Raw genomic sequence first — 23540 nt, forward strand, 5'->3', positions numbered from 1 at the left:
TTCCTCAGCACCCCATATATAGAAAATGGCCAGATGTAGTGCTGTGGTTCAAGTGGTAGAGTGCTAGCCTTGAGCAAAAAGAAGCCAGGGACAGTGCTCAGGCCCTGTGTCCAAGCCCAACAACTGGCAAAACAATAAAATAAAACAAAGAGTAAAAAAAGAATATGTGTGAATGTTAGTCATCTCAAACATAGAAAAGACACTGATGTAAGTAGTCATCCATTAATGATTCCTAAACCATGTTTTTTAGCTATTTGGACCCAGATCCACAGAATGACCACCACATCATAGTATATACTGAATCTTTAAGGGTACCCCCTCCAAGTCCAGAGCAGATTCCAGATGATATTATAGGGTAGGAACAGTCTATCTTGTTGTCCTGTGTCTATTTTTCCATCTCCTTTGTTATAAAGTCCTTTCTTTCTTTTTTTTTTTTTTTTGGCCAGTCCTGGACCTTGGACTCATGGCCTGAGCACTGTCCCTGGCTTCCTTTTGCTCAAGGCTAGCACTCTGCCACTTGAACCACAGCCCCACTTCTGGCCGTTTTCTGTATATGTGGTGCTGGGGAATCGAACCCAGGGCCTCACGTATACGAGGCAAGCTCTCTTGCCACTAGGCCATATCCCCAGCCCATAAAGTCCTTTCTACTAGCCACACTTTAGTCCAGTGTGTTGCTTCTTGGGATCCCAAACAGATAAATTAGGTATTCTATAAACTCTTGGAGAGGGTTAGCTCAGACACTCTAGACTGGAAAAACAAACCTATATATAGATTACCTATGAATTCCAGGAGAAATTGAAGTGTAGGGGTTCACTGAGATTTGTCAACATATACATATAATTATTATTTCCATTCAACTCCAAGGCCATTCTTTTCTTTTTTCATTTCTCGGCCTGAGACCAGGCCTCAAACTTGGTAGCTGCAGCTGCTTTCACTCATTGGCTAGCATTTGATCAACTGAGCCATGCCTCCAACTTCAAATCAACTCTTTTTTTTTTCTTTTGCCAGCTCTGGGGCTTGAACTCGGCGCCTGAGCACTGTCCCTGGCTTCTTTTTGCTCAAGGCTAGCACTCTATCACTTGAGCCACAGAGCCACTTCCAGCTTTTTCTATGTGGTGCTGAGGAGTCATGCTAGGCAAGCATCCTACCACTAGGCCATATTCCCAGCCCCCTCAGGTCAATTCTTTTATTTACTCTACTCTCTGATGAAGTGTGGCAAGAGGACTCTGATTCAGTACCTGTCTTTTTGTTAGGTCCTGCTAAAGGGTGACTGGAAGACAGAAGGGAGAAAGGATTATCCTTTCTTTTTGGGGGAAGGGGAGCGGTCCTGAGGCTTGAACTCAGGGCCTGGGTGCTGTCCCTGAGCTTTTATTTTTTTATTTTTTATTTTTGCCAGCCATGGGCTTGGACTCAGGGCCTGAGCACTGTCCCTGGCTTCTTTTTGCTCAAGGCTAGCACTCTGCCACTTGAGCCACAGCACCACTTCTGGCCATTTTCTGCATATGTGGTGCTGAGGAATCGAACCCAGGGCTTCATGCATACGAGGCAAGCACTCTTGCCATGAGGCCATATTCCCAGCCCCATGTCCCTGAGCTTTGTTTGCTCAAGGCAAGTGCTCTTCCATTTGAGCCACAGTGCCACATCTGGCTTTTTATGAGTAGTTTATTGGAGATAAAAGTCTCACAGACTTTCCTGCCCCAACTAGCTTTGACCTATAACCCTCAGATCTCAGTCTCTTGAGTAGCTAGGATTACAGGTATGAGCCACCATTGCCCAGCTTTATTTATTTATTTTTCAATTTCTTACATGGTAGAAATATTTTATACAAAGGCAATACATAGTCCTAGCTTGGATATTGCTAGTAATACCTCCAGATGGATTACTTGATTGGCACTTGTGGGTATTATTCTATGACTCTGGGTATTCATGTACACACACACACACACACACACACACACACACACACACACACACACACACACTCCAGTCCTGGGGGATGAACTCAGGCTTAGGCAGTGTCTCTGAGCTCTTTTGTCCAAGGCTAGTGCTCTACCACTTTAAGCCACAGCACCACTTCTGGTTTTCTGGTAGTTAATTGGAGATAAGAGTCTCCTGTCCTGGTTGGCTTTGAACTGTGATTCTCAGATCTCAGCCTCCTGAGTAGCTAGGATGACAGGCCTGAGCCACCAGCACCCGGCTATTCTAGGCCTTTTGTAGGTGCAAACCACATGAGTGCCTGGCTTTCCCTGGACTTTTAGCCTGAGGTGGTAAACATATAATTCACTCCCCCCAAGTCTCTTAGGAGATGTATTTCAGCAAGTCTGTCTAGAAAGGACACGAAGCTGCACAGGCAGCGTGGGCCGTGTTATTCATGTGTAGTAACGGGACACACTCCACTCGCTCCACTCAGATCACGAAGGCTAAGCCACAGCTGCTCAGGCTGTGGGGATGCTTGGGCAAGTTAGGGCCGTGGTCCCAGAAGGCACTTCCGGGGTCGAGAGGCCTCTGAGCCTTGGCTCGAAATTCCTCAGCCCAGGACAGACAGACAGATGGGGGAGTGGGCTGGAGCTCAGAGAGGCTCAGAGAGCCTCAGATGGATGGATGGAGACTCAGCTGGAGACTCGGATGGACCCCTGTTCTCCCCTCTTGAGCCCGGATTTGGCCTGTGGCTCAGAGGAGTCCCAACTTTTAATTTTTTTCCGTTACTTTATAGCTCAGTGGAAATTGTTTCCAACCTTCAGGCTGCTGAATTCTGAGAACCAGGCTTGGAGACAGCCCTGCAGAGAAATGAGCACACGGAAATGTTCACAGCTCTGCCCCATGGTTCCCTCAGCCCTGGCTGCTGCCTATCGTTAATACTGCATTGTCTCAATGTTCTCTTCCTCATTGCTATTGATTGACTGATTGATTGATCTGGCAGTAGTGGGGATTGAATCCAAGCTTCATGCTTGCTAAGCAAGCACCCATCCACCTCCCAGCTCTTTTAGCTCTTTTAGTCCTTCAAACCCTAAAGATCTAATTTTCTTTATTGTATCCCCTCTATTTGAGATGATACACAAAATTCCCCTCAAAGTAACGATATAATGTAGAATAGATACATTGTGGCATAGATTTATATGGGAATAGTATAGAAGAAAAGTGAATCTTCCAAACTAATCCAAAACAATCATGCTTGAATTTGTAAAGTATGATTTCATGTCTACAAAGTTTAACACTGAAAATCTATTCGTGTGTGTGTGTGTGTGTGTGTGTGTGTGTTCTATATTAGGATTTGAACTCAGGGCCTTGCTAAACAGGTACTCTATCATTTGAGCCACACCTCCATCCAATCTTATGTTTTTATTGTTGAACACACAGGTGATAAAAATATAAAGAAAAGCAGGGAAATAGTTATCATGAAAGCCAGGATATGACAAAGAACAAACAAGCCACATTTCCTGATCTCAGAGTTACTAAAAGGCTGGAGGTGCAGCTCAGTAATATGGTGTTGACCTAGCATGGGTGAGGTCCTGGATTCCTAAAGAAAAAAAATCTACCATTTTATAACTCTCTAAAAAGCTACAGTTGTGGGGATCTGGCTCAGCGGAAGAGCACCTGCCTGGTGAGCGCAAGGCCCTGAGTTCGGTCCTCAGCTCTGGAAAAAAAAACAAAACAACAACTATAAAAGACTAAAAAGCTACAATTATCAACAGTGTATGATACTGGCATAAAAATAGGCAGATAAACCAATGAATTGAACAGAGTTCACATATTAAAAAACTCACATATATGACCAAATGATTCTTGATGTTTACAAGCTCATTCAGCAGGGAAAAGGACATTCTTCTCAACAAATGGTGTGGAAAAACTGGGTATCCACATGCAAAAGAATGAAACTGGACCCTAATACTAACATCATATCCCAAACAACTCAGAATGGATCACCTTTAAGGTCATAAGACCTTAAACTCTAAAAGGCTTAATAAAGCAGGGTGCTGGTGGCTCATTCCTGCAATCCTAGCTACTCAAGAGGCTGAGATCTGAGGACTGTGGTTCGAAGCCAGGCCAAGCAGGAAAATCCACGAGACTCTTACCTCCAATTAACTACCAAAAATACTGGAAGTGGAGCTGTGGCTCAACTGGTGGAGCACTAGCCTTGAGTACAAAGCCCTGAGTTTAAGCCCCAGGACCAGCACCAAAACAAAAACAAAAAAGTCAGAATATGGCCTAGTGGCAAGAGTGTTTGCCTCATATACATGAAGCCTTGGGTTTGATTCCTCAGCACCACATATATAGAAAACAGCCAGAAGTGGCGCTGTGGCTCAAGTGGTAGAGTGCTAGCCTAGAGGAAAAAGAAGCCAGGGACAGTGGTCAGGCCCTGAGTCCAAGGCCCAGGACAGGCAAAAAAAAAAAAGATATCTAGAATATATAGAGAATTCCTAAAACTCAGTAATAAAGAAGGGGAAAAAAGGTAATCTAATTCAACCCCGGGCACCGCTGTAATCCTGGGGCAGTGTGAACAGAGATGGAGCAGTTGCAGCGGGAATTTGAGAGAGCAATATGGATACCACAGGCCGGACCATGCCTTCATTTCCAGCCAGTGCGTTTCTCAGGACCTCCCTGAGGGTTGATGGCACCAAGCAGCAACGCTGACAGCCAAGGGGTTAACCCTCAGGCCAGTGGCCCTTGAGATGGCTGCCACCCCTCCATTGCCTGGGCATGGACAGCTCCGAGGTGGGAAAAGACACCAAGGTCTTTGCTTTAGCTGCCAGTGCTCTGGAGTCCTCCGCCCCTGTTCCAGGCGTTGAGCTCCCATCCTCCACCCTACGAAGTCCCCCCCCCCCGCGCCCCCAGCTAATGCAGACAAGTCCACTCCAGACACAGACAGATACATTCCGATCCTCAGCCCCCCCAGGTTAGCACTCAGGCCCTCCCTGAGCTGTCTGAACAGAGCCCCAGCCTCGCAAGCTACGTCAAGGCTGAATGGGTGGGGGTCAGGGCTGGGAGGAGCGCACGGGAGGCGAGGACCTCCATTCCCCAAGCAACAAGGCAAAATCAGATCACAGATCAGAAACGAGGGAGGCCTAGAGGCTCCAGAGCTCAGGGCCACCAGGCAAGGAGCCCCAGCCTTGAGTGTGGGGGTGGAGGGCCAAGTCCCCACTTCCTCCCTTGTCTGCCTCTCCTGGGGACCCCCCCTCCCTCCCGAGGCCCTCAGGCCTTCCTCCTCCCCTCCCCCACCCCCTGCACCCTCTGCGATTGGTCCTTGGCCACCAGGGGCGTGGCCAGATGCCCCTGACGTCACCGGGCGAGGGGGGGCGGGCGGCTGGGGGAGGGGGTGACAGGCCCCGGCTCAGCACCTCGGAGAGCTCCCTCCCCGGCCTTGTTTTGCTCGGAATCCGTGCCGGGGGAGGGAGCCAGGGGGCCGGGCACCGGGAGTCGGAGGCCGAGAGATGGCTGAGGAGGGGTGGAGGGGCCCTGGAGGGCAGAAGGCCCAGTCGTGACCTGGCGAGGGGAGTGGGGCGTTGGGCCGGGTGGGGGTGGGGGGCAGCAGGCGGCGGCAGCAGTGGCTGAACATCTGGATGGAAGCGAGCTTTGTCCAGACCACCATGGCTCTGGGGCTGCCCTCCAAGAAAGCATCTTCCCGCAACGTGGTCGTGGAACGTAGGAACCTGATCACCGTGTGCAGGTGGGCGCCGCCGGCGGGTGGGCGCGGGGTGCTCAGGGAGAGGGCTTGGGGCAGACGTGGGAAATCGGGGACCGAGCAGGTCAGCCAAGGATGCCCAGCAGAGGCGAAGAAAATCAAAGGGAAGCGAGGCAAAGGGTTCCTTGACCCCCTTCCCCCAGGCCCAGAAGTCTGCTCCCCATCCTTTTAGACTAAAGCAGGCCTCAATCCGGCCTGGGGCCTGCGGGGTGGGGAGGGGGGGAGGTGGGGGGGGGAGAAGGGAGAAGGGGGAGAGGTGTCTAATTGGCACTGCAGCTTCCTGATATAACCAGGAAGTGACATTGTGTGCGAGGGGGAGGGGCGGGGACGTTGGTTCCCCTGCTGGGGCTGGGGGGCTGGGTGGGCACCGGGGAACCCCAGTGCCAGTGCGGGGTGGGTGAATGCCCTCTAAATATCCTCATGGCTGCCCCTGTCAGCTGGCTCCTCCAGAATGGGGCTCCCCCCACCCAAACTTTCTGATTCGCAGCACAAGAGCAGAGATGGTACCCTCCCCCCACTCTGGGCAAGCTCTGCAGCCTGTGGCAGGGTCAACTGGTTGTGTGGGCAAAGGCCCTGAGTCTATCCAGTGAAGGTCAAGGGGCACTTCCTTGCCATGGGAAGAATCCAGGCCTACCTGTAAGAAGCCTAGGTTCCCTGGTATCAAGCAGTGATTGGCCAGAACCATCAGCCCCTGAAGGTGGGGCTGTTGTAGGGCTGGGGAAATTCATAGCTTTCTTGGGGTTCAGGAAGTGATGACTCCCACTTCAACCCTGCAGTGCCTCATCCTCCTGTCCTGCCTCCAGGTCAGGGAACTGCCAGCTGTGCAGTCTCTCTTCCATTCCCCCCGCCCCCCCACCCCTCGCACTTGCTTCTCCCTCCGGGAGCCCCGTGCCAGCTGCCTTTTCCACCTGCAGCCTCCTTGCCTCCCCTGACCCTGTGTTACAGTGGGGTACTCCTGTATCCTCTTTCCTTGTCCATCCCACCTGCTGGCACACAGGCCTCGGCCCAGCTCCTCCTGATGCCCACCTGAGGCCCTGGCTCTTGGTGCCCAAAGCTTCTTCCAGGCTCCCAGGCACATACCCAGCCATGCTGTATCTGACTTATAGCATCATAATCCCTAGTGTCTCAGACAGGGCTGTGCTCATCAGCCCCGGGTACAGATGCTTAAGGAACGAGTGCAGCCATGCCCCAGCCCAAAACATAGCCACAGCTTCTGCCCTCCTCACCTTCCAAACTGCTGGTGTGGTGTGAAGAGACAATGGCCCTGGGTTCAAGGCTTTGCTTCAGTTCCTGGCTGGGCAGCCTTGGGGAAGTCTTCTAAGCATTCTGGGCCTTGAGTGCCTTAGCAGACCCATTTTAGATGTGAAAAACAACCAAAGAATGGTGATGGTGCACCATGTAGAAGCCCACACCAGTGTCTGGCACACAGAAACAACCAGTTCTGATGACACCCTGTCCTTCTCTTGGCTCTTTTTTTTTTTTAACTCAGTACAGGGAATTGAACCCAGGACCTCACACATGAGTAAGCATTCTACTCCCCAAGTCCTCCCCAGTCCCCATTCTTGGTTCCTGACCTCCGGGGTTCCTCTCAATGATTTTGCTTGCCAGGATAGCTGAGTGTATGGAGGAAGGAGAGAACCTCCTTTGGCCCAGGCTAGAGAAGTGGGGGTTCAGGAAGAATGGAGGCAGTTTAGAGATAAAGTTTTAGGGGATTAGGGAAATAACAACAATCTGGAGCCCTGGGGACCCCTGCCGCCTCATCACCATCATGTGGTTTGCCTTGGGCTCCCAGAACAGTTCCCTTTAGCAGGCCGAGAGCTCCCTTGGGGCCTGGCCTCACTGTCTCCATGGTAACTCACAGCAGCCACTGTACCTCCTAACAGGGCGCATACCCTATGCTCCTGGGGGCCCTGAGCAGCTCTGCAGCACTCCTGAGGACAGATAGCAGCTGGCAGCCATGCCACCTAGCCCATGCCTCCATTGAGGTCTGACCCATAGGACCTGAGGAAATCAAGTTGTAGGGATTGTATAATGAAGCCCAGATAATGTCCTAACCACTGGCTTCCTTCTGTCAGAGCCAGCCTCGGCCTAGCTCCTCCCCACTCCATCCCAGAAGCCCAACCCCTTCCTCCCTTTCCTAACTAGGATCTGAACCAAAATTTACTGAGGCCAGTGCTACTATTCCTGTTTGTACCCAGGGAGACTGGATTAGTACATAGCAGGCTGCCTCTCCTGCCCCCACGGGCTCCCATAACAAGCCAGGCCCATTCTATGACCAAAGGGAAGGTGAGGGTCATAGGCTTGGTTATGTGGTTGTCTGAGTGCCTTCTGGGCCAGTGCTGTGGGGCTAGAGGCTTTGAGAGTGGAGGACAGAGGCAGAGGAGGTACAGGGCCTCTGTAATTATGACAGCCACCAGGAGGCCATGAGATGTAGCTGCAAGAGCAAGGGATTTGGAATTGGACATAGCTCTTGACTCCTCACAGCTGTGATTCTGAACAGACCAGTCAACCTCGTGGGCCTCCATCTCTGTGAAATGGGGATGGTGGTGGTACTAAAATCTATTTCCCATCCTGGTGCTGGTGGCTCATGCCTGTAATCCCAGCTACTCAGGAGGCTGAGATCTGAGAATTGTGGTTCAAAGCCAGCCCAGGCAGGAAAGTCTGTGAAACTCTTACCTCCAACTAACCACAAAAAGCCAAATGTGGAACTGTGGCTCAAGTGGTAGAGCACTAGCCTTGAGTAGAAAAAAGCTCAGGGACAGCAGCCAGGCCCAGAGTTCAAGCCCTAGGACCTGAAAAACAAAATCTATTTCCCAAGGATGTGGTGGGGTTGGATACATGTCAGATAGAGCGCTGGACCATCACAGGGCTTGATAAACCAGGGAAGAATAAAAACACAGTTCCAAGCACCTCCTGACATCCTTGGATTGCCTGGCTCTCTTCTGCCACCCACGGCAGGACAACAATGGGAGTGTTAGAGCAGTGTGTGTCCTCACCCTGACCCACCGCACTACAGGGAGGGTGAGGCGGTGCAGATCACAGGGGCAGGGACTGCAGAGGGGGTAGGAGGCTTGGAGCGGGTTGGAAAGAGTGACAGGGGTTGCTTGGCTCCAGCCCCTCAAGGCCATTTGCCTCCCTTGGCTCCCTTCCTCCCTGAAGCCAGCTTCTTGGCCCTCAAAGCCCTTCCAGGAATCTTCTGCCAATGCCCCCTTCCACCTGGCGTGTGTGCCAGACTCACGCCCGGCACCCCCCACCCCCTAGCCCTGCACCGCCTGGTTCTGGGCAGCTGGTGTGTGGGTGGCCAAGCCGGGAGGAGAAAGAAGGGAGACGTCCGTGAGCCCAGAGCCCACCTGGCCAGCCATGTATGCCCACGCTCCATGTGGGCACGCTCCGGCTCACATGCCCTGGCGCAGGTGACCTCCCCACTTCCTAGAGGAATGGTTGTTCCAGAAGACAGCTCAGGGCAAGAGAACAAGCTGCTTTCTGCCTCCTGGTTGATGATTGACTCACACATGGAGAGTCCGGCTGTGAGGTGCTCCAGCAGGAAGGGGCTTGGGGACAATTCCTCCTCCCAACACTTGATGTCTATTGTTTCATCCCTTCTCGTACCTGGTTCCTGAAGCTTCCTTTCTCTGGCTGTCACCTCTCCTGTCACCTACTTTGTCAATCAGTCTTTCACCTGTCACTCCCCCTCCCCCAAGTGTGGGATTTCCATGGCCATTCTAAGTCTCACCCGTCTTTCTACCACATTCATTCCCTTTGTGATCTCTTCTCTGCCAGACACTCTTCCTCCACCATACCTCCTGCCTTCTCACCTGACCCCTGCGCTGCCCTGTCTCCAGGTTCTCTGTGAAAACCCTGTTGGAGAAGTACACGACAGAGCCCATTGATGACTCATCAGAGGAGTTTGTTAATTTTGCTGCCATTTTGGAGCAGATCCTCAGCCACCGTTTCAAAGGTGAGTCTGGGTTGCTACCCACCCCCCAGTGGCCCACCTTTCCAACTAGCAACCTTTAGCTTCTGGCCACGTCCACTCTGACAGCTCTATAGTTTTCTTTTTTTTTTTTTTTCTTTTTTTTTTTGCCAGTCCTGGGGCTTGAACTCAGGGCCTGAGCACTGTCCCTGAGCTTTTTTTTTTTGCTCAAGGCTAGCACTCTACTACTTGAGCACAGCACTTCTGGCTTTTTCTGTGTATATAGTACTGAGGAATCGAACCCAGGGCTTCATACATGCTAGGCAAGCACTCTACCACTCAGCCACATTCCCAGCCCTATAGTTTTCTTTCTCTGTGCTGGTACTGGGGTTTAAGCTTGGAGCTGTTTGGCTTTTTGGCTCAAGCATGGCACTGTACCCCTTGAGCCACACCTCCGCTTCTGGCATTTTGGTGGGTAATTGGAGATAAGAGCCTCCCAGAATTTCTTGCCTGGCTGGTTTTGAACCTCCATCCTCAGATTCCATCCTCCTGATTACGAGTATGAACCACCAGTGCCCCTTCCTCTATAGGCTTCTGAATCTCATCACTGGCCCTTGGCCCCAATTCTGGGCCATGTACAGAACAAAAGCACAGAGCTAAGATGAGAGAAGGGGGCTTCTGTGTATAGCCCCATTGATAGCACATAGTTGTATGGTGTCATGCCTCTGCTTGATGTGTGTTCTCAGAGGTTTGGGGAGGCGGTATGTGTGTGCGTGACAGCTTACACTGAATGCATGTGAGCGCCTCATTGCATTCACCTTCTCCAAACTCCCTGGTCATGCTGAGCCTCCTCCCTGCCCTGGCTCAGCCTGTGCCCCAGCAGGTCCAGTGAGCTGGTTCAGCTCAGATGGGCAGCGGGGCTTCTGGGACTATATCCGACTGGCCTGCAGCAAAGTGCCCAACAACTGTGTGAGCAGCATTGAGAATATGGAGAACATCAGTACAGCCCGAGCCAAGGTAAGGGCCATGATGGGCAGAGCTAAGCAATGCCCTCTTCCCGGGACACAAGGGTCCTCCCTTCCTTGCCTGCAGAACTGGGGAGAAGTGCTGGACATACGAGACCCTCTGGGACATCAGGTAAAGGTGGATGTGCTTTTCCAGGGCCGAGCATGGATCCGGGTGGCACTGATGGAGAAGCGCATGTCAGAATACATCACCACAGCTCTGCGGGACACCCGGACTACCAGGTCAGACCTCTTGGGAGAGCAGTGTGTGTTCACTGAATGCAGTTGGCAGCCTTCAGTACCTGGACTGCAGCATACTCTTCTAGTTTCCTTCTTTCAGATCATTCCTGGGTCACCCTGGGTCTGGCAGTCCTGAAACACACTTCCTAGCACCCTCACCACCACTTCCAAGGCAAAGTTTAGTGCTATTATCTGCTATCACTGCCAGCCCTGCTCCTATCAGTCCCAATCTACCCTTGGACCCACTTCTGGACAAGCCTCCACTATGTACCATATTGTTGTTGGTCTTGTGCCTTGGCCTACAACGCTCAGCCCTGCCACTCTCCAAACAGCAATAGTAGTTTTGTACTTGCTTCCCAAGATCACAGTCCCAACATGAAGAGAGCATCAGTGCCCAACTGTAGATTCACAGGGAGGTTGGATCCTTAGCACCTAGACCCAGGATCCCAGGTCAGAATGTGTGCAGTGCAGGGAGGGATGACAGAGGGGATGTACCAGCCCCTCCCACATGGTCACAGACAATCTGATTTTTTTTTTTTTACTACATTCTGTCCCATGTTTCCACATTTCAAATTAATTGTTCCAGTATCTACTGTATGCTAAGCACTAATGACAAAGATTTGTTTTCTGAATTAAAGGAGTGACCCAGTTCTTTGTGGGAAGGGGTGGCACAAAGGAAAACAGAAAGTCTCTTTTCTAGCAGGTGGGGACATAGGCACTACTAGCTCATTAGCAGGGCAGGCCACATTCCAGGCAGAGGGCTCCTGAGTGTTGCTGCTCCCACCTCCCCACCCCTACAGGCGATTCTACGACTCGGGAGCCATCATGCTGCGGGAGGAAGCCACTCTCCTCACCGGGATGCTGATCGGACTGAGCGCCATCGACTTCAGGTGGGGTCTGCCTGGTGCTGGGGGAGAGGTTGCTTTCCCACCCACTGCCTCCACCTCCCACTCCTTCCCCTGACCCCTGACCCTACGGCTCTTCGGCCCCAGTTTCTGTCTAAAGGGAGAAGTCCTGGATGGGAAGACCCCCGTGGTCATCGATTACACGCCCTACCTAAAGTTCACGCAGAGGTGAGCAGCTCCGTGGGGGCAGTGGGTCAAGGAGAATGGGAGGAGCGGAGCCTGTCATGGGGCGGAGCCTGTCATGGGGCGGAGCCTGCCTGGGGGCGGGGCCTGCCTAGGGGCGGGGCCTGCTTGGGGCGGGGCCAGCCCTCCCTACCCGCTGCTCCCGCCCAAGCTACGACTACCTGACGGACGAGGAGGAGCGGCACAGTGCCGAGAGCAGCACGAGCGAGGACAACTCTCCCGAGCACCCCTACCTGCCTCTCGTCACCGACGAGGACAGCTGGTACAACAAGTGGCACAAGATGGAGCAGAAGTTCCGCATCGTGTACGCGCAGAAGGTGCGCGGTGCGCGGCCGGGCGCGGGGCGGGGCGGGGCGGGGGATGCGCGGCCAGCGGGGCCCGGGTCGCCGCTGCGACCCCTCTGGGGCTCCCGGGCTGAGCCGGCACCCCGCAGGGCTACCTGGAGGAGCTGGTGCGTCTGCGCGAGTCCCAACTGAAGGACCTGGAGGCCGAGAACCGGAGGTTGCAGCTGCAGCTGGAGGAGGCCGCGGCCCAGAACCAGCGGGAGAAGCGGGAGCTCGAAGGCGTGATCTTGGAGCTGCAGGAGCAGCTGTGAGCCGCCGCCTGCCCTGACCTCTGACCCCGGTGAACCCCATCATCACCCCATTACTGGCATCACTCTGACATTGACACCCAACTCACCAGCATGAGCCCACCGAACCCTTCGCCTCTGCCTCAACGCCCTGGCAGCAGCTTCCAAACATTACCTTCAACTGGCTACCCTCCATTTCCTGACACCAACTAGGGCCCGGTCCATTGCTGCAGGGCCTCCAACGCGCCTGGTGACCCATAACATCCTTCAGTGTCCTCCAACACAGTTGCCTCACTCCCACTGTTAACACTGATCTGACTCCTAGAACCACCGACCCCCACCTCCCACAGTGCAGGGGCGCCTAACTTCACCCTGTGGATCCCAAAGCCTGACTTGCTAGCACCATCCCGCACTACCGATCGAGGATTCCCTCCAGCAGTCATCCCAAATGACTTCTAGGCCATTCCACTACCTCCTCTAACTCCTGGCATTAGTGTGCTAACAATCCCCAGGCCTCAAATTCTTGATCCCTCTGCCTTAGCCTCCTAAGTAGTGGGACTGCAGGCATGCTCCACCTTGTCTTCCCATTTTTGCTACTCAGGGTTCCTTTCTAACCCCCAAGCTCCCCCTGTTGCTGCTGCTGCCTCTCCCTGCCAGGCCTGACCCCCCATCCCCTCCCAGGACAGGTCTGATCCCCGGTGACCACGCCCCTCTGGCCCAGGGTTCCAAGGAACTTATCACACCCCTGGTCAACCAATGGCCCTCCCTGGGACCATTCAATGGGGCCCAGGGTGCCAGCAACTCCAAGCTCTACAGGAGGTAAGCCCCAGCTAGGCTTAGGTTGGGCCTGAATGCTAGGCCCCCTGGGGAAGAAGGGCCTGGGGGCTGCAGGGCTCTGCCTGAACACCTGCTTCTCTGTCAGACACAGCTTCATGAGCACAGAGCCGCTGTCAGCTGAGGCCAGTCTGAGCTCAGACTCCCAACGCCTGGGAGAGGGCAAGCGGGATGAGGAGCCCTGGGGTCCCATTGGTGAGCACTCAACACCCCTGCAGCAAGCTCTAGGCCAGGGACCAAACCTCCTCTCAGCCATTCCTGAGTAGGTTGGCCTGAGATGTAAAGGACCCAATATAAACGGCCAGCTGTGCCTCCTCTAGCTGGGGCAGTCCTCTTCACTCTTCTGAGTTCCATTCCTATGTTGGCAAATGGTGAGGGTATGATACCCTCACACACGCATGGGTAATTCCTCAGCTTAAGTGATTTGCTCTTATGCACATTTCCAACTGCTTTCCTGACCATTGTCTCCCCCTTTTCTTTGGCTGCCAGGAAGCTCAGAGCCAAATTAGTGGTTCCCTTCAAGCGAGCGAATGCCCAGGACTTCAACGCATGCATTTTGTGTTGACCTCACCCTTGGCTTCAACTTGATTTTTCCCATCCTAATTTTCCTTTTGCCTGGACTTGCTGTCTTTTTTTTTTTTTTTTAATAGCCACACTGTATTGGATGACACTAGATCTTGAGACAAGGCAGGTTGTGGACATGTAACCCACACTTGTGTTTCTGATTGTGTGTCTGTCTCCCCCACCAGACTGTGAGCTCCATGAGGGCAGGAACCATGTCTCGTCCATTCTCTGTATCCCCAGTGCTTGGAACAGAGCAAATGCTCACTGTGTGTTTAATAAATAGACAATGAGAGGACAAACCTCAGGGGGAGACAGAGACATAACTGATAATTACAATACAGTGTCCCCAGCACCGTGCATGGCACAGGCAGGTACTTAATCAAGGTTTAATGGAAAATGACACTCTAGAAGGGCCAAGAAAGTGGGGGAGAGGGGGAGGGCTGTCCCTTCACTGCCTGCTTCTGCACACCCTCTCCTAACTCACACACATGCAGATTGGTTGGCAAGGCCTCACCTACCCTCTCTCCCCAGGGAAGGACCCCACGCCCTCCATGCTTGGCCTCTGCGGCTCCCTGGCCTCCATCCCCAGCTGCAAGTCCCTGGCGAGCTTCAAATCCAACGAGTGCCTGGTGAGCGACAGTCCCGAGGGCAGCCCGGCACTAAGCCCCAGCTGAGGAGCAGCCTGGGCAGTGCCAGGCCTTCCTGCCAGGGGCCATGGACACCTGCCACCTTTCCTCCAGTCCCAAATCCAGGCCACCCTTCCAGAGAATGCGGCCCACCCCAGGAGTCTCTGCCTTTTGCCTGTTTTAGTTTCCTGCCCAAGGAGGCAGGGGCAGCCAAGGGTAATGGGTGGAGCTGGAGACGGGGCTACGAGGGCGCTCCCTGAGAAGCGGCTCCATTCTCGGTTACCCCAATGCCTGGCTGACTCCCTCTGGACTCTCCTCTGCTCATCTACCCTGGCCTCCTTAGGAGCTGGTGGCCCAGCCTTGTCACCCTTGCTGTCCTGCCTCTGGTCTGTCCCTGTGCACCCTCTGGTCACTCCTTCCTTGGACCCCACACGGGAACTGGGGCAGGGGGAATCAGGCAAATAAAAACCAGAGGTTTGAGGGTAGCTTCATCTGTGGAAGGTGGGGGGGGGTCCCCACTTTAAGCTCAGCAGAAGATACTGGAGCTAGTGCCTGAGCCATAACTATAGTGATGCTGTCAGAACTAACATGAGCACTGTGAGAGCAGGTGGGTCATTAATCAGGAAGAAAGGGGGTTTCTACATGTCTCTCTATGGAGTTTGCCCTAATTGGGCCAAGATACAATATAAGTGCCCCTTTTTGGCACTTAGTACTTGTTCAAGCACAAGCAGAAGAGAAAGCCTTCTGGGGGAGAGCTCTGGAGAGAAATTTCCCAGCCTCCGGGCCTGAGTAATTAGGCTGCTACACATCTGTCCCTTGGGTAGTTGCACAGCTCTGCCCCCTCTGTTGCCACTCTGTGTGGTCTTGGGGAGATGTCTCACCCTAACCCAATGGGCCTGCCCTGAAGGAGCCTCCCCACTAGAGTAGCAACTGGTAGTGTCTTCATCTCTGGTCCTCACCTTTGTACCTGGCACTCCCTACGTTGGGCAGGGCCTTTTCAGGATGGCTTTTGGCTAACCTAGGCCCTTCCCCAGCCTCTCCTACATTTGTTCCCAGGGTCCCTCCCTGCCCCCACCCTGCCTAGACCCACAGCCATGGGCATCACACAGACGGTCATCATCGCCTTCACACTAGAACAGACAGGACTGGGAGCCCAGCCACAGCAAACACAGAGGGAAGACAAATGGGGCAGATTCAGATTTGGTCTTGAACTTGGAGGGGGAAGTGACAGTCTTCGTAAGGGGAACAAGAGGAAATGGGCTGTGCCTAAGGATGGCTTAGGTAACAGGGGGAGGCTACTTGGGGCTCTTGGGAGGGAAGGAAAAGGAGGGGTGCTGAGGCAAAGGCACTTGGCTCAGTCTTCTGCCCCATCTATGGAAAAGCAGGGGCATCCTGGTGCCTCCTTCAGTGGCTCAAAGGCTGCTCCTGGTTAAGCCTCTGGAAGAACCTTTTGCCGAACTCATAGGTGCTGATCATGATGGCACACGATGGTGCAGCCTTGATGATCCTGGGGAGGAAGCCTGGGCAGGAAAGAATGGGCTCAGGCTTAGGGTCCCAGACCCAGGCAGCACAGTGCACCCAGGCACCCAGACACTCACCTGCAAAGAGGCCCTTGGTGCCCGATTCAGCCCGGATCCTCCGCAGCAGCAACCAGGTGGAATCGACACTCGGGGGCTTCACTGCAGATTCAAAGCCCAGCTCAGTAAGACCCCGCTCAGCCCCATGCCTGCCAGTCAGGTCTACTAGCTGAGCTCACCTCTTACAGCCTCCACAGCTCCCAGCGCGACCTGCCGCTGCGTCTTCACCACGTCAAAGGGTAGAGTCAGGATGGCAGCTACCTGGTGGGACAGGGAGAGGGCTCAACCCCACTCCCAGGACCCCCATCCTCAGGGTCCTGGTGGTCCCCCAGGGCTCGCTAAGAAGAGCAAGCAAGCTCTCCAATGGGCGCGCTAATGTTCTGTATGGGGACTCCTCTCCCCACCCCATATCAACCACCTCACCCCAAACCCTGTCAACTCACTGTCCCTGAGATGCCACCAGCCATGAAGCTCACGCCCACAGATGTCTGGTCCTTTGGTCGGAACCTATTCAGCCAGCTCTTCACCAGCTCATAATTGAACCAGTAGAGAGCTTGGGAGGTGAGGTACACACATTAGAAATGGGGAGACCAAGGAGTTGGGCGCCCTAGACCAGACCTACCACTGACAACTAGGCCTCCCACATGCAGGCCTGTCTGCTCTGTGCCAGCCTAATAGGCCCTCTGCGGGAATGAGCTCATGAAAACCCAGGGAACTGCCCTCCTCCCCGGGGCCCAGGGTCAGAGAAGCGACTTTGTGCCCATCAGTAACAAATCAGGAACCTGGCAGTAGACCCACTGCGCATCATCCAAGGGCTCTTTTGCCTACCTGAGAAGGGCACGTCTCGAAGGATTGTGGGGCCCCAGCCCAGCCACAGTGAGCGCCAGCCATCTTTAGCCACCGCAGCCTGAACGCAGGTGGCTAGCTCCCGGTATGACACATGCTGAGCCTGCAACTTGGTCCGAAGAAGTTCCAGGGGGCTGACCACGGTCACAGTGCCCACTGCGGGGGTGGTGGGGGGAGAAGAGGCCAGGTGACACATCCCACATGACAGCACCTAGCTGTTCCCCCCTTCCCTGGGGGCTGGGAGTCAGAACTGCCTGGATTGAGAGCAAAGGCCGAGGCTGTGCTTACTGCGGGCCAGCGCGCCAGCCACCATGGGGGCGTAGAGGTCAGAGATCAGGGCCCGGCTGCACAGGAAGGCCTTGAGTTGGTCGTAGGCAGTAAAGTAGAAGGCTGTAGCTGGCACAGTCATGACCCTGGAGGGGTAGACAGGCTAGCTGGGATTCCCAAGAGTTTCCCTGTCCTACCCACCCGGCCGACAGAGATCAGAAGATGCCAGGAAAAAGGAACACCCAGAATTCACTCACAGTGTGGCAGGGAGGCCGCTCCATAGGGTTCTTGTGCCCTCATGCCTTACAATCTTCACAAAGGCATCCTGATTGAATGGGAGGAGGACAGACATGAGCAAGGCCTGGAGTGGAACTGGCCCAGCCAGTACTTTACCTAATATCTTCAGCCGCTTCACATATTCCTGCTGAGTGGCAGGCCTACAGTGTGCAACACACACGGCGATTTAGACTAGACTCCTATTCATCCTCAAAAACCTCATGGAGGGGCTGGGGATATGGCCTAGTGGCAAGAGTGCTTGCCTCGTACACATGAGGCCCTGGGTTCGATTCCCCAGCACCACATATACAGAAAATGGCCAGAAGTGGCGCTGTGGCTTAAGTGGCAGAGTGCTAGCCTTGAGCAAGAAGAAGCCAGGGACAGTGCTCAGGCCCTGAGTCCAAGCCCCAGGACTGGCCAAAAAAAAAAAAAAAAAACCTCATGGAAAGCAGCAGATACAGCTCAATGGTAGAGCACTTGCCTAGCATGCACTTGCCTAGCATGCACAAGGCTCCTGTTTCTCCAACATCGAATGCAAAGGCCTCATGGGAGCACCACCTTCCTGGGAGCCCCCCTCCCCCCACTGAGCTGGCACCCACACCTGCTTCCCAACCACATCTGCGCTGTTCCTCACCAGGGTGCCAGTGAAGCGGGTAGGATCTTGAAACCAGGTGGAACAGCGGGTACCATTTGGGCACAGGTACATTGGTTCTAGGATGCCATTGCAGTACAGGAGGCACTTCCCTGTGGATTGGAGAGGGGAGGGTGCTGGGGAAGGGGAGGGAGCATTAGGATGACAGAGCTCTGGAACCTTGATGGGAGTTGGTGATGAGTCCCCAACCCTAGAGAGCCAGCACATGTTGGGGTTTCTACATGGGTGTGTGTGTGTGTGTGTGTGTGTGTGTGTGTATATACTGGTACTGTGGTTTGAACTCAGGGCCTGAGCCCTCCCATTAGTTTTTTCACTCAAGACTAATGCTCTACCACACTTGAGCCACAGCTCCACTTCTGGCCTTTTTTGCTGGTTAATTAATAATTAATAAAAAATGTTGTAAAAGCAATTGCCGATTGAAATAATAAAATGAAAAATAAGATCATCAAAGTCGGGCTGGGGATATGGCCTAGTGGCAAGAGTGCCTGCCTCCCATACATGAAGCCCTCAGTTCGATTCCCTAGCACCACATATACAGAAAACGGCCAGAAGTGGCACTGTGGCTCAAGTGGCAGAGTGCTAGCCTTGAGCAAAAAGAAGCCAGGGACAGTGCTCAGGCCCTGAGTCCAAGGCCCAGGACTGGCAAAAAAAAAAAAAAGATCATCAAAGTAATTAATAAAAACTAATTTAAAATTTAATAAAAATTATAATAAAAAGTCTCATGGACTTTTCCTGGCTGGGCTGGCTTTGAACTATGTATGATCCTCTGATCTTAGCCTCCTGAGTAGCTAGGATTACAGGTGTGAGTCACAGGTGCCTGGCTTCTACATGGATGTTCTTGTGGTGGACAGAGGGCTGACTGTGAGCCTATGGGTGCCCTGGAGACACTGTGCCAGTCCCATCCAGTACCCTCCCCAGGCTCTGTGTGGAGTGGGGCACTCACATTTGGTGTAGAAGAGGCTCCAGAACCTGGAGGGAGGCATCAGCTCTGAAACACAAGGCAGCCCCTGAAGTTAGGAGAGCTCCCTACCCATCCCAGGATGCTTTCATTGGGAGGGCCTCATTTTACCCAGAGAACTCCCTCAATCTGGCTCCAGGAGCTGGTACTCACCGCTGGCTACAGAGGGGCGCTGAGACTGCAAACGGACCTTTACCACATCAAGAGGGGTCACTGGGGGAGAGGGAGGCAGGTCTGAGGTTCCTTTCAGGGACGACCACCCCTCCCCCCGCCAGGTCCACCCCCAGCATGAAGCTGCCTCCAGTACTGTGGTCTGCCCCATCTCCAGCTGCCCACATCCCACTTCCCCAAGTCTTACTGAAGAGCGAGGTGACCACAGCCCCAGCCCCTGAGGCCACCATTTGTTGCAGGGGGCTAATGCCCCCAGGGTCCTGGTCAGACATCTTGAAGCTTCAATCCTGAAACAGAAATCTCAGTCAATAGAACAGCAACTGACAAGATAGATCAAGTGCAACAAGAGGCCAGGCACTTGGGGAAAGGGGAAACATTAGGCAGTTGCTTTCCCCCACTGCACACCCAAACAAGTAGCTCAGTAACTTCCACAATAGCATTGTGTGGATAAGGTGGAATGAACTGGGACTTCAACTCAGGGCCTTGGGTGTCCTTTAGCTTTTTCTCTCAAGGCTTGAGCCACAGCTCCACCTCTGGCTTTTTAGTGGCTTAAATAAAGAGTTGGCAATGTGGCTCAATGGTAGAATGCTTGCCTAGAATGCATGAAGCCCTGGGTTCAACTCATCAGTACCATATAGACAGAAAAAGACGGAAGTGGCACTGAAGCTCAAGAGGTAGAGTATTAGCCTTGAGGGAAAAGAAGCTCAGGGACAGTGCCTAGGCCCTGAATTCAAGCCCCAGGACTGGAAAAATAACAATAACAACAACAATAATAATGTAATAAATAAATAGAGATAAAGAGTGTTATAGACTTTCCACGTCCAGGCTGACTTTGAACCATGATCTCCAGATCTCATAGCTAAGATAACAACAATATCTTTTGAAAGCGGTTGGTATCCGCCCCAATGGGGAAACTAAGGTTTAGGGAGGTGAGGCGACCCGTCGGGGATCATTTGAGTCGTAGTAGTCTGGGAGAGAAAGCTGGGAGAGTCACCCTTCAGTTAATGGCAGCTCATTCACGCCACCCGTTTACTGCGCTACCTAAGTACAGACAGCGGGTTTGACCCTGGCGACCCCTAAATGCAAACAATCCCGGCCCTGGGCAGGCACATGCGCGCCCCAAATCCCAGGCGAAGAGCCGTGGAATTGGGCACTCGGGGAAACAAGTAAACAGATCTGCTGACGGGGAGAAAGGTCCATCTGCCATTCCAGGACTGCAGGCCAGGGTGCCTGGCCCTGCCCCCACACCGCCTCACAGGCCCCGGAGGCCCGGATGGGAGGACATTCTACCTGCCGTCTCTCCCCCAAATACAAGCGGGGAAGGGAAGTGGGCTCGCCCGAGACGGGCAGAAACAGAGAAGGAGACAAGCCCTCTCCCCAACCCTCGTCGACACTCGCAGCCTAGGCCCAGCGCAGGGAGAGCCTGGTGAGGCCGACCCGGCCGGCCCCGCCGCACGCGACCGGCTCCAACCCCAGCTTAGGCTCCCAGGGATCCACAACGAACGCCTCTCGCCTCCGACGCCAGTCGGTCCCCAGGCCCAGGCCTTATCCCCGTCCCGGCCAGCCCACCTGGTTATAAGCCGGTGCTCGCGCGGCGCGATGCCAGGGACCGGGAGGGCCCATAGCGGCTCCGCGACGGGTGTACGGACCGCGCGCGGCCGCCGCGCACGGAGGCCGACACCGAAAGCCGCCGACTTGGCCCCACCCCGGACGCCCTCTAGGCCCCGCCCCCGGACGCCTTCTAAGCCCCGCCCCGAGGGCCGACCGGCCTGGCGCCCGGCGTGCCTCTGGCCCCGCCCCTCGCACGCTCTCCTCCCCCGTAGCCCCGCCCCCGTCCCGGCCCAGTGGGCGGGCTTTCCTCCAGCCCGCGCTCCTCGGAGCCTGCCAGTCAAGGTCGCCGTCCCCGCGGCGCGGTGACCTGGCTGCAAACCTGCCCTGGACGGCGAGTTTCCACGAGCCCCACCCCACCTGCACGCAGGCGGAGCGCCGCCGCTCGGGCCGTCCCAGCGTCAGCCGGAACTTTCCAGACCGCGTGGGCGTTACACCATCCGCCTTGGGCTCATCTTCCAGCGGCGGCGGCGGCGGCGACGGGACTCGGTTGTTGGAGATCGCTGGAGGATGTCACCGGAATGGCTCCGGGCCCGTGCTCCGGGCTCCGGGTTGAAGTTTTGCAACTTTGTGGCCACGCTATCTGGCAGGAATTAGTGTCATTCCCATTTTCAGATGACTTCATAAGGCTGCAGTCCCCAAACCACCCGACAGCCTGCGGGTGTGGCAGCCGGGTTACACTAGCTGCCCCCGGGGCCAGGAGTCTTCCCAGCGCGGGGGAACCGGGAGCCCGCGATCGGACCCTGGGAAAGTTAGCAGCGCCGCTTCGAACCGTGGGTTTCCCGCGCGCTGTGAGGGCGTGGGGGGAGTGGGGGGGGGGATTAGATGGACGATTGCTTCTGCAACATTATCTGTCCTAAGGCTCAGAACTTGGGTACTGGGGATTTGAACTCACGGTTCCATGCTGGCTAGGCCAGCGCGCTACCGCCCGAGCCACGCCCCCAGCCCCGTCGGTACGTTTTTTAAAGCTGGGAGGAGCTCCTGCTTTTTCCCGGGCAGGGCTTCAGAGGAGCCTCTACTGCTGCCTTCCCCGGAGCTAGAATTACGGGCGTGCACCGATACGCTCGGCTCAGAACCTTTTGAAGTTGGTTATTGCCGAAACAGGCTCCATATTTTAAAGATGCAGCTCAAGCCTGGATTCCAGCCATCAGGAACATCAGATTGTCTCTCTAGGTGACTGCAGGTCTGTCTCATCTCTCATCCAGTCTCGTTCGATAGACGCAATTCTCAGCCGCACAAAGGATTCCCATCCCTTCGCCTTTAGAACTTTCGGAACACCAGGGACTGTTGGTCCTAATAGAGAAAAAAAACCAACACGTGGGCGCGAGCCTGCGCCTTTAAGGAGGGTGGGCGGTGACTTTGACGTCACCGCCGACCCCGCCCCTCTGCCCCCCACTGGTCCCGTCGGGCGAGGGAGCCGCCCAGCGGGTTGGGTTAGCACGTGGATATCCAGAGGCCGACCATAACCTTGCCCCGCGAAAAGGCCTAGTGGCTCTGCCGCAGCTCGGAAACCCCAGTCTGGGGGCGTGGGAGGGTGTTCCGAGGCCTGTGAAGTAGCCTGTGGCGATAAAGGTCTGGGGAAAGGCCCTCTTTGTATTTCCTTCCTGCTCCAAGCTGAGTTTTTTTAAAAAAATCACACAAATCGGGCTGGGAATGTGGCTTAGTGGTAGAGTGCTTGCCTAGCATGCATGAAGCCCTGGGTTCGATTCCTTAGTACTACATATACAGAAAAAGCCAGAAGTAGGGCTGTGGCTCAAGTGGTAGAGTCCTTGAGCAAAAGCAGCTTAGGGACAGTACCTAGGCCTTGAGTTCAAGCCCCAGGACTGGCAAAAAAACAAAACAAAACAAAAATCACACACATCTGCCATGCCCTTAGTGGTCACATTTAGCTCCTCTGGAGCCTGCCTAGGCAGACAAATCTGATAAAGTCTTACCTCCAATTAAGCAGCAAACAAAATAAAATAAAAATTCTGAAAGTGGAGGTGTGCCCCAAGTGGTAGGGCACTAGCTGTGAATGAAAAAGTCAAGTGTTAGGTGGGATGCTCTGAGTTCAATCCCTGGTACCAACACACACAAAATCACCTCTGTAGCTTATGCCTGTAGTCCTACCTACTTAGGAGGCCAAGGTCTGAAGATCACAGTTCTAAGCCAGTAGGGGCAGGAAAGTTGGTGAAATTCGTCTCCAAATAATCACTGAAAAAATCCCAACGTGGAGCTGTGGCTCAAGTGGCAACAGCCTTGAGCAGAAAAGCTGAGGGACAGCCCTCAACCAGGAGTTACAGCCCCAGGACTGCACACACAAAAAAACCTGTAGGTTAAGATGAAAAAGCAGCACCTCCCCTGCCCCCTTAAGGTCCTTTGCAACCTCAAATTTAACCCAACAGTTTGGCCTTGAGTTCAAGCCCCAGTACTGGCACAAAAACAAGCAAACAAACAACAACAACGAACCTCATAGTGCACTGGTGGTACACACCTATAATCCTAGCTACTCAGGAGGCTGAGATCTGAGGATCAGGGTTCAAAGCCAGCCTGAGCAGGAAAGTCCCTGAGACTCTTATCTCCAATTAACCATCTGAAAACCAGAATTGGTGCTGTGGCTCAAGGTGGTAGAGTGCTAGTCTTTTTTTTTTTTTTTTTGGCCTTGGACTCAGGGCCTGAGCACTGT

General features: G+C 54.1%; 2 protein-coding genes and 1 long non-coding RNA gene across 8 annotated transcripts; 1 reads left to right on the forward strand and 2 right to left on the reverse strand.

Moving 5' to 3' along the window:
* Positions 1-233: 233 nt before the first annotated feature.
* On the reverse strand, positions 234-999 carry LOC125366151. Its single transcript, XR_007213797.1, has 2 exons — positions 649-999; positions 234-423 (listed from the first exon to the last, which is right to left on the reverse strand). It is a non-coding gene; the product is annotated as an uncharacterized LOC125366151 (long non-coding RNA).
* A 4508-nt stretch (positions 1000-5507) lies between these two features.
* Rundc3a (RUN domain containing 3A) lies at positions 5508-14568 on the forward strand. 5 transcript variants are annotated; one of them, XM_048365811.1, is made up of 11 exons: positions 5508-5665; positions 9523-9638; positions 10462-10610; positions 10755-10840; positions 11638-11727; positions 11830-11910; positions 12077-12242; positions 12359-12516; positions 13178-13315; positions 13419-13525; positions 14426-14568. In XM_048365811.1, exons 1-11 carry the CDS (start codon positions 5559-5561, stop codon positions 14566-14568), a joined length of 1341 nt encoding a protein of 446 aa, XP_048221768.1. In that variant the 5' UTR covers positions 5508-5558. The 5 variants fall into 5 exon arrangements, with proteins under 5 accessions (XP_048221768.1, XP_048221764.1, XP_048221765.1 ...); XM_048365807.1 differs by having other exon boundaries at positions 5533-5665; positions 10477-10610; XM_048365808.1 differs by lacking the exon at positions 14426-14568 and adding an exon at positions 13820-14382 and having other exon boundaries at positions 5533-5665.
* A 1060-nt stretch (positions 14569-15628) lies between these two features.
* Positions 15629-20972, reverse strand: Slc25a39 (solute carrier family 25 member 39). 2 transcript variants are annotated; one of them, XM_048365813.1, is made up of 12 exons: positions 20837-20972; positions 19455-19554; positions 19250-19309; positions 19082-19126; positions 18121-18230; positions 17468-17535; positions 17232-17356; positions 16926-17099; positions 16541-16650; positions 16277-16358; positions 16119-16199; positions 15629-16040 (listed from the first exon to the last, which is right to left on the reverse strand). In XM_048365813.1, exons 2-12 carry the CDS (start codon positions 19537-19539, stop codon positions 15925-15927), a joined length of 1056 nt encoding a protein of 351 aa, XP_048221770.1. In that variant the 5' UTR covers positions 19540-19554; positions 20837-20972; the 3' UTR covers positions 15629-15924. The 2 variants fall into 2 exon arrangements, with proteins under 2 accessions (XP_048221770.1, XP_048221769.1); XM_048365812.1 differs by having other exon boundaries at positions 18121-18254.
* Positions 20973-23540: the final 2568 nt, after the last annotated feature.

The sequence above is a fragment of the Perognathus longimembris genome, chromosome 17 (assembly GCF_023159225.1).
Source record: "Perognathus longimembris pacificus isolate PPM17 chromosome 17, ASM2315922v1, whole genome shotgun sequence".
Taxonomy (NCBI): Eukaryota; Metazoa; Chordata; class Mammalia; order Rodentia; family Heteromyidae; genus Perognathus; species Perognathus longimembris.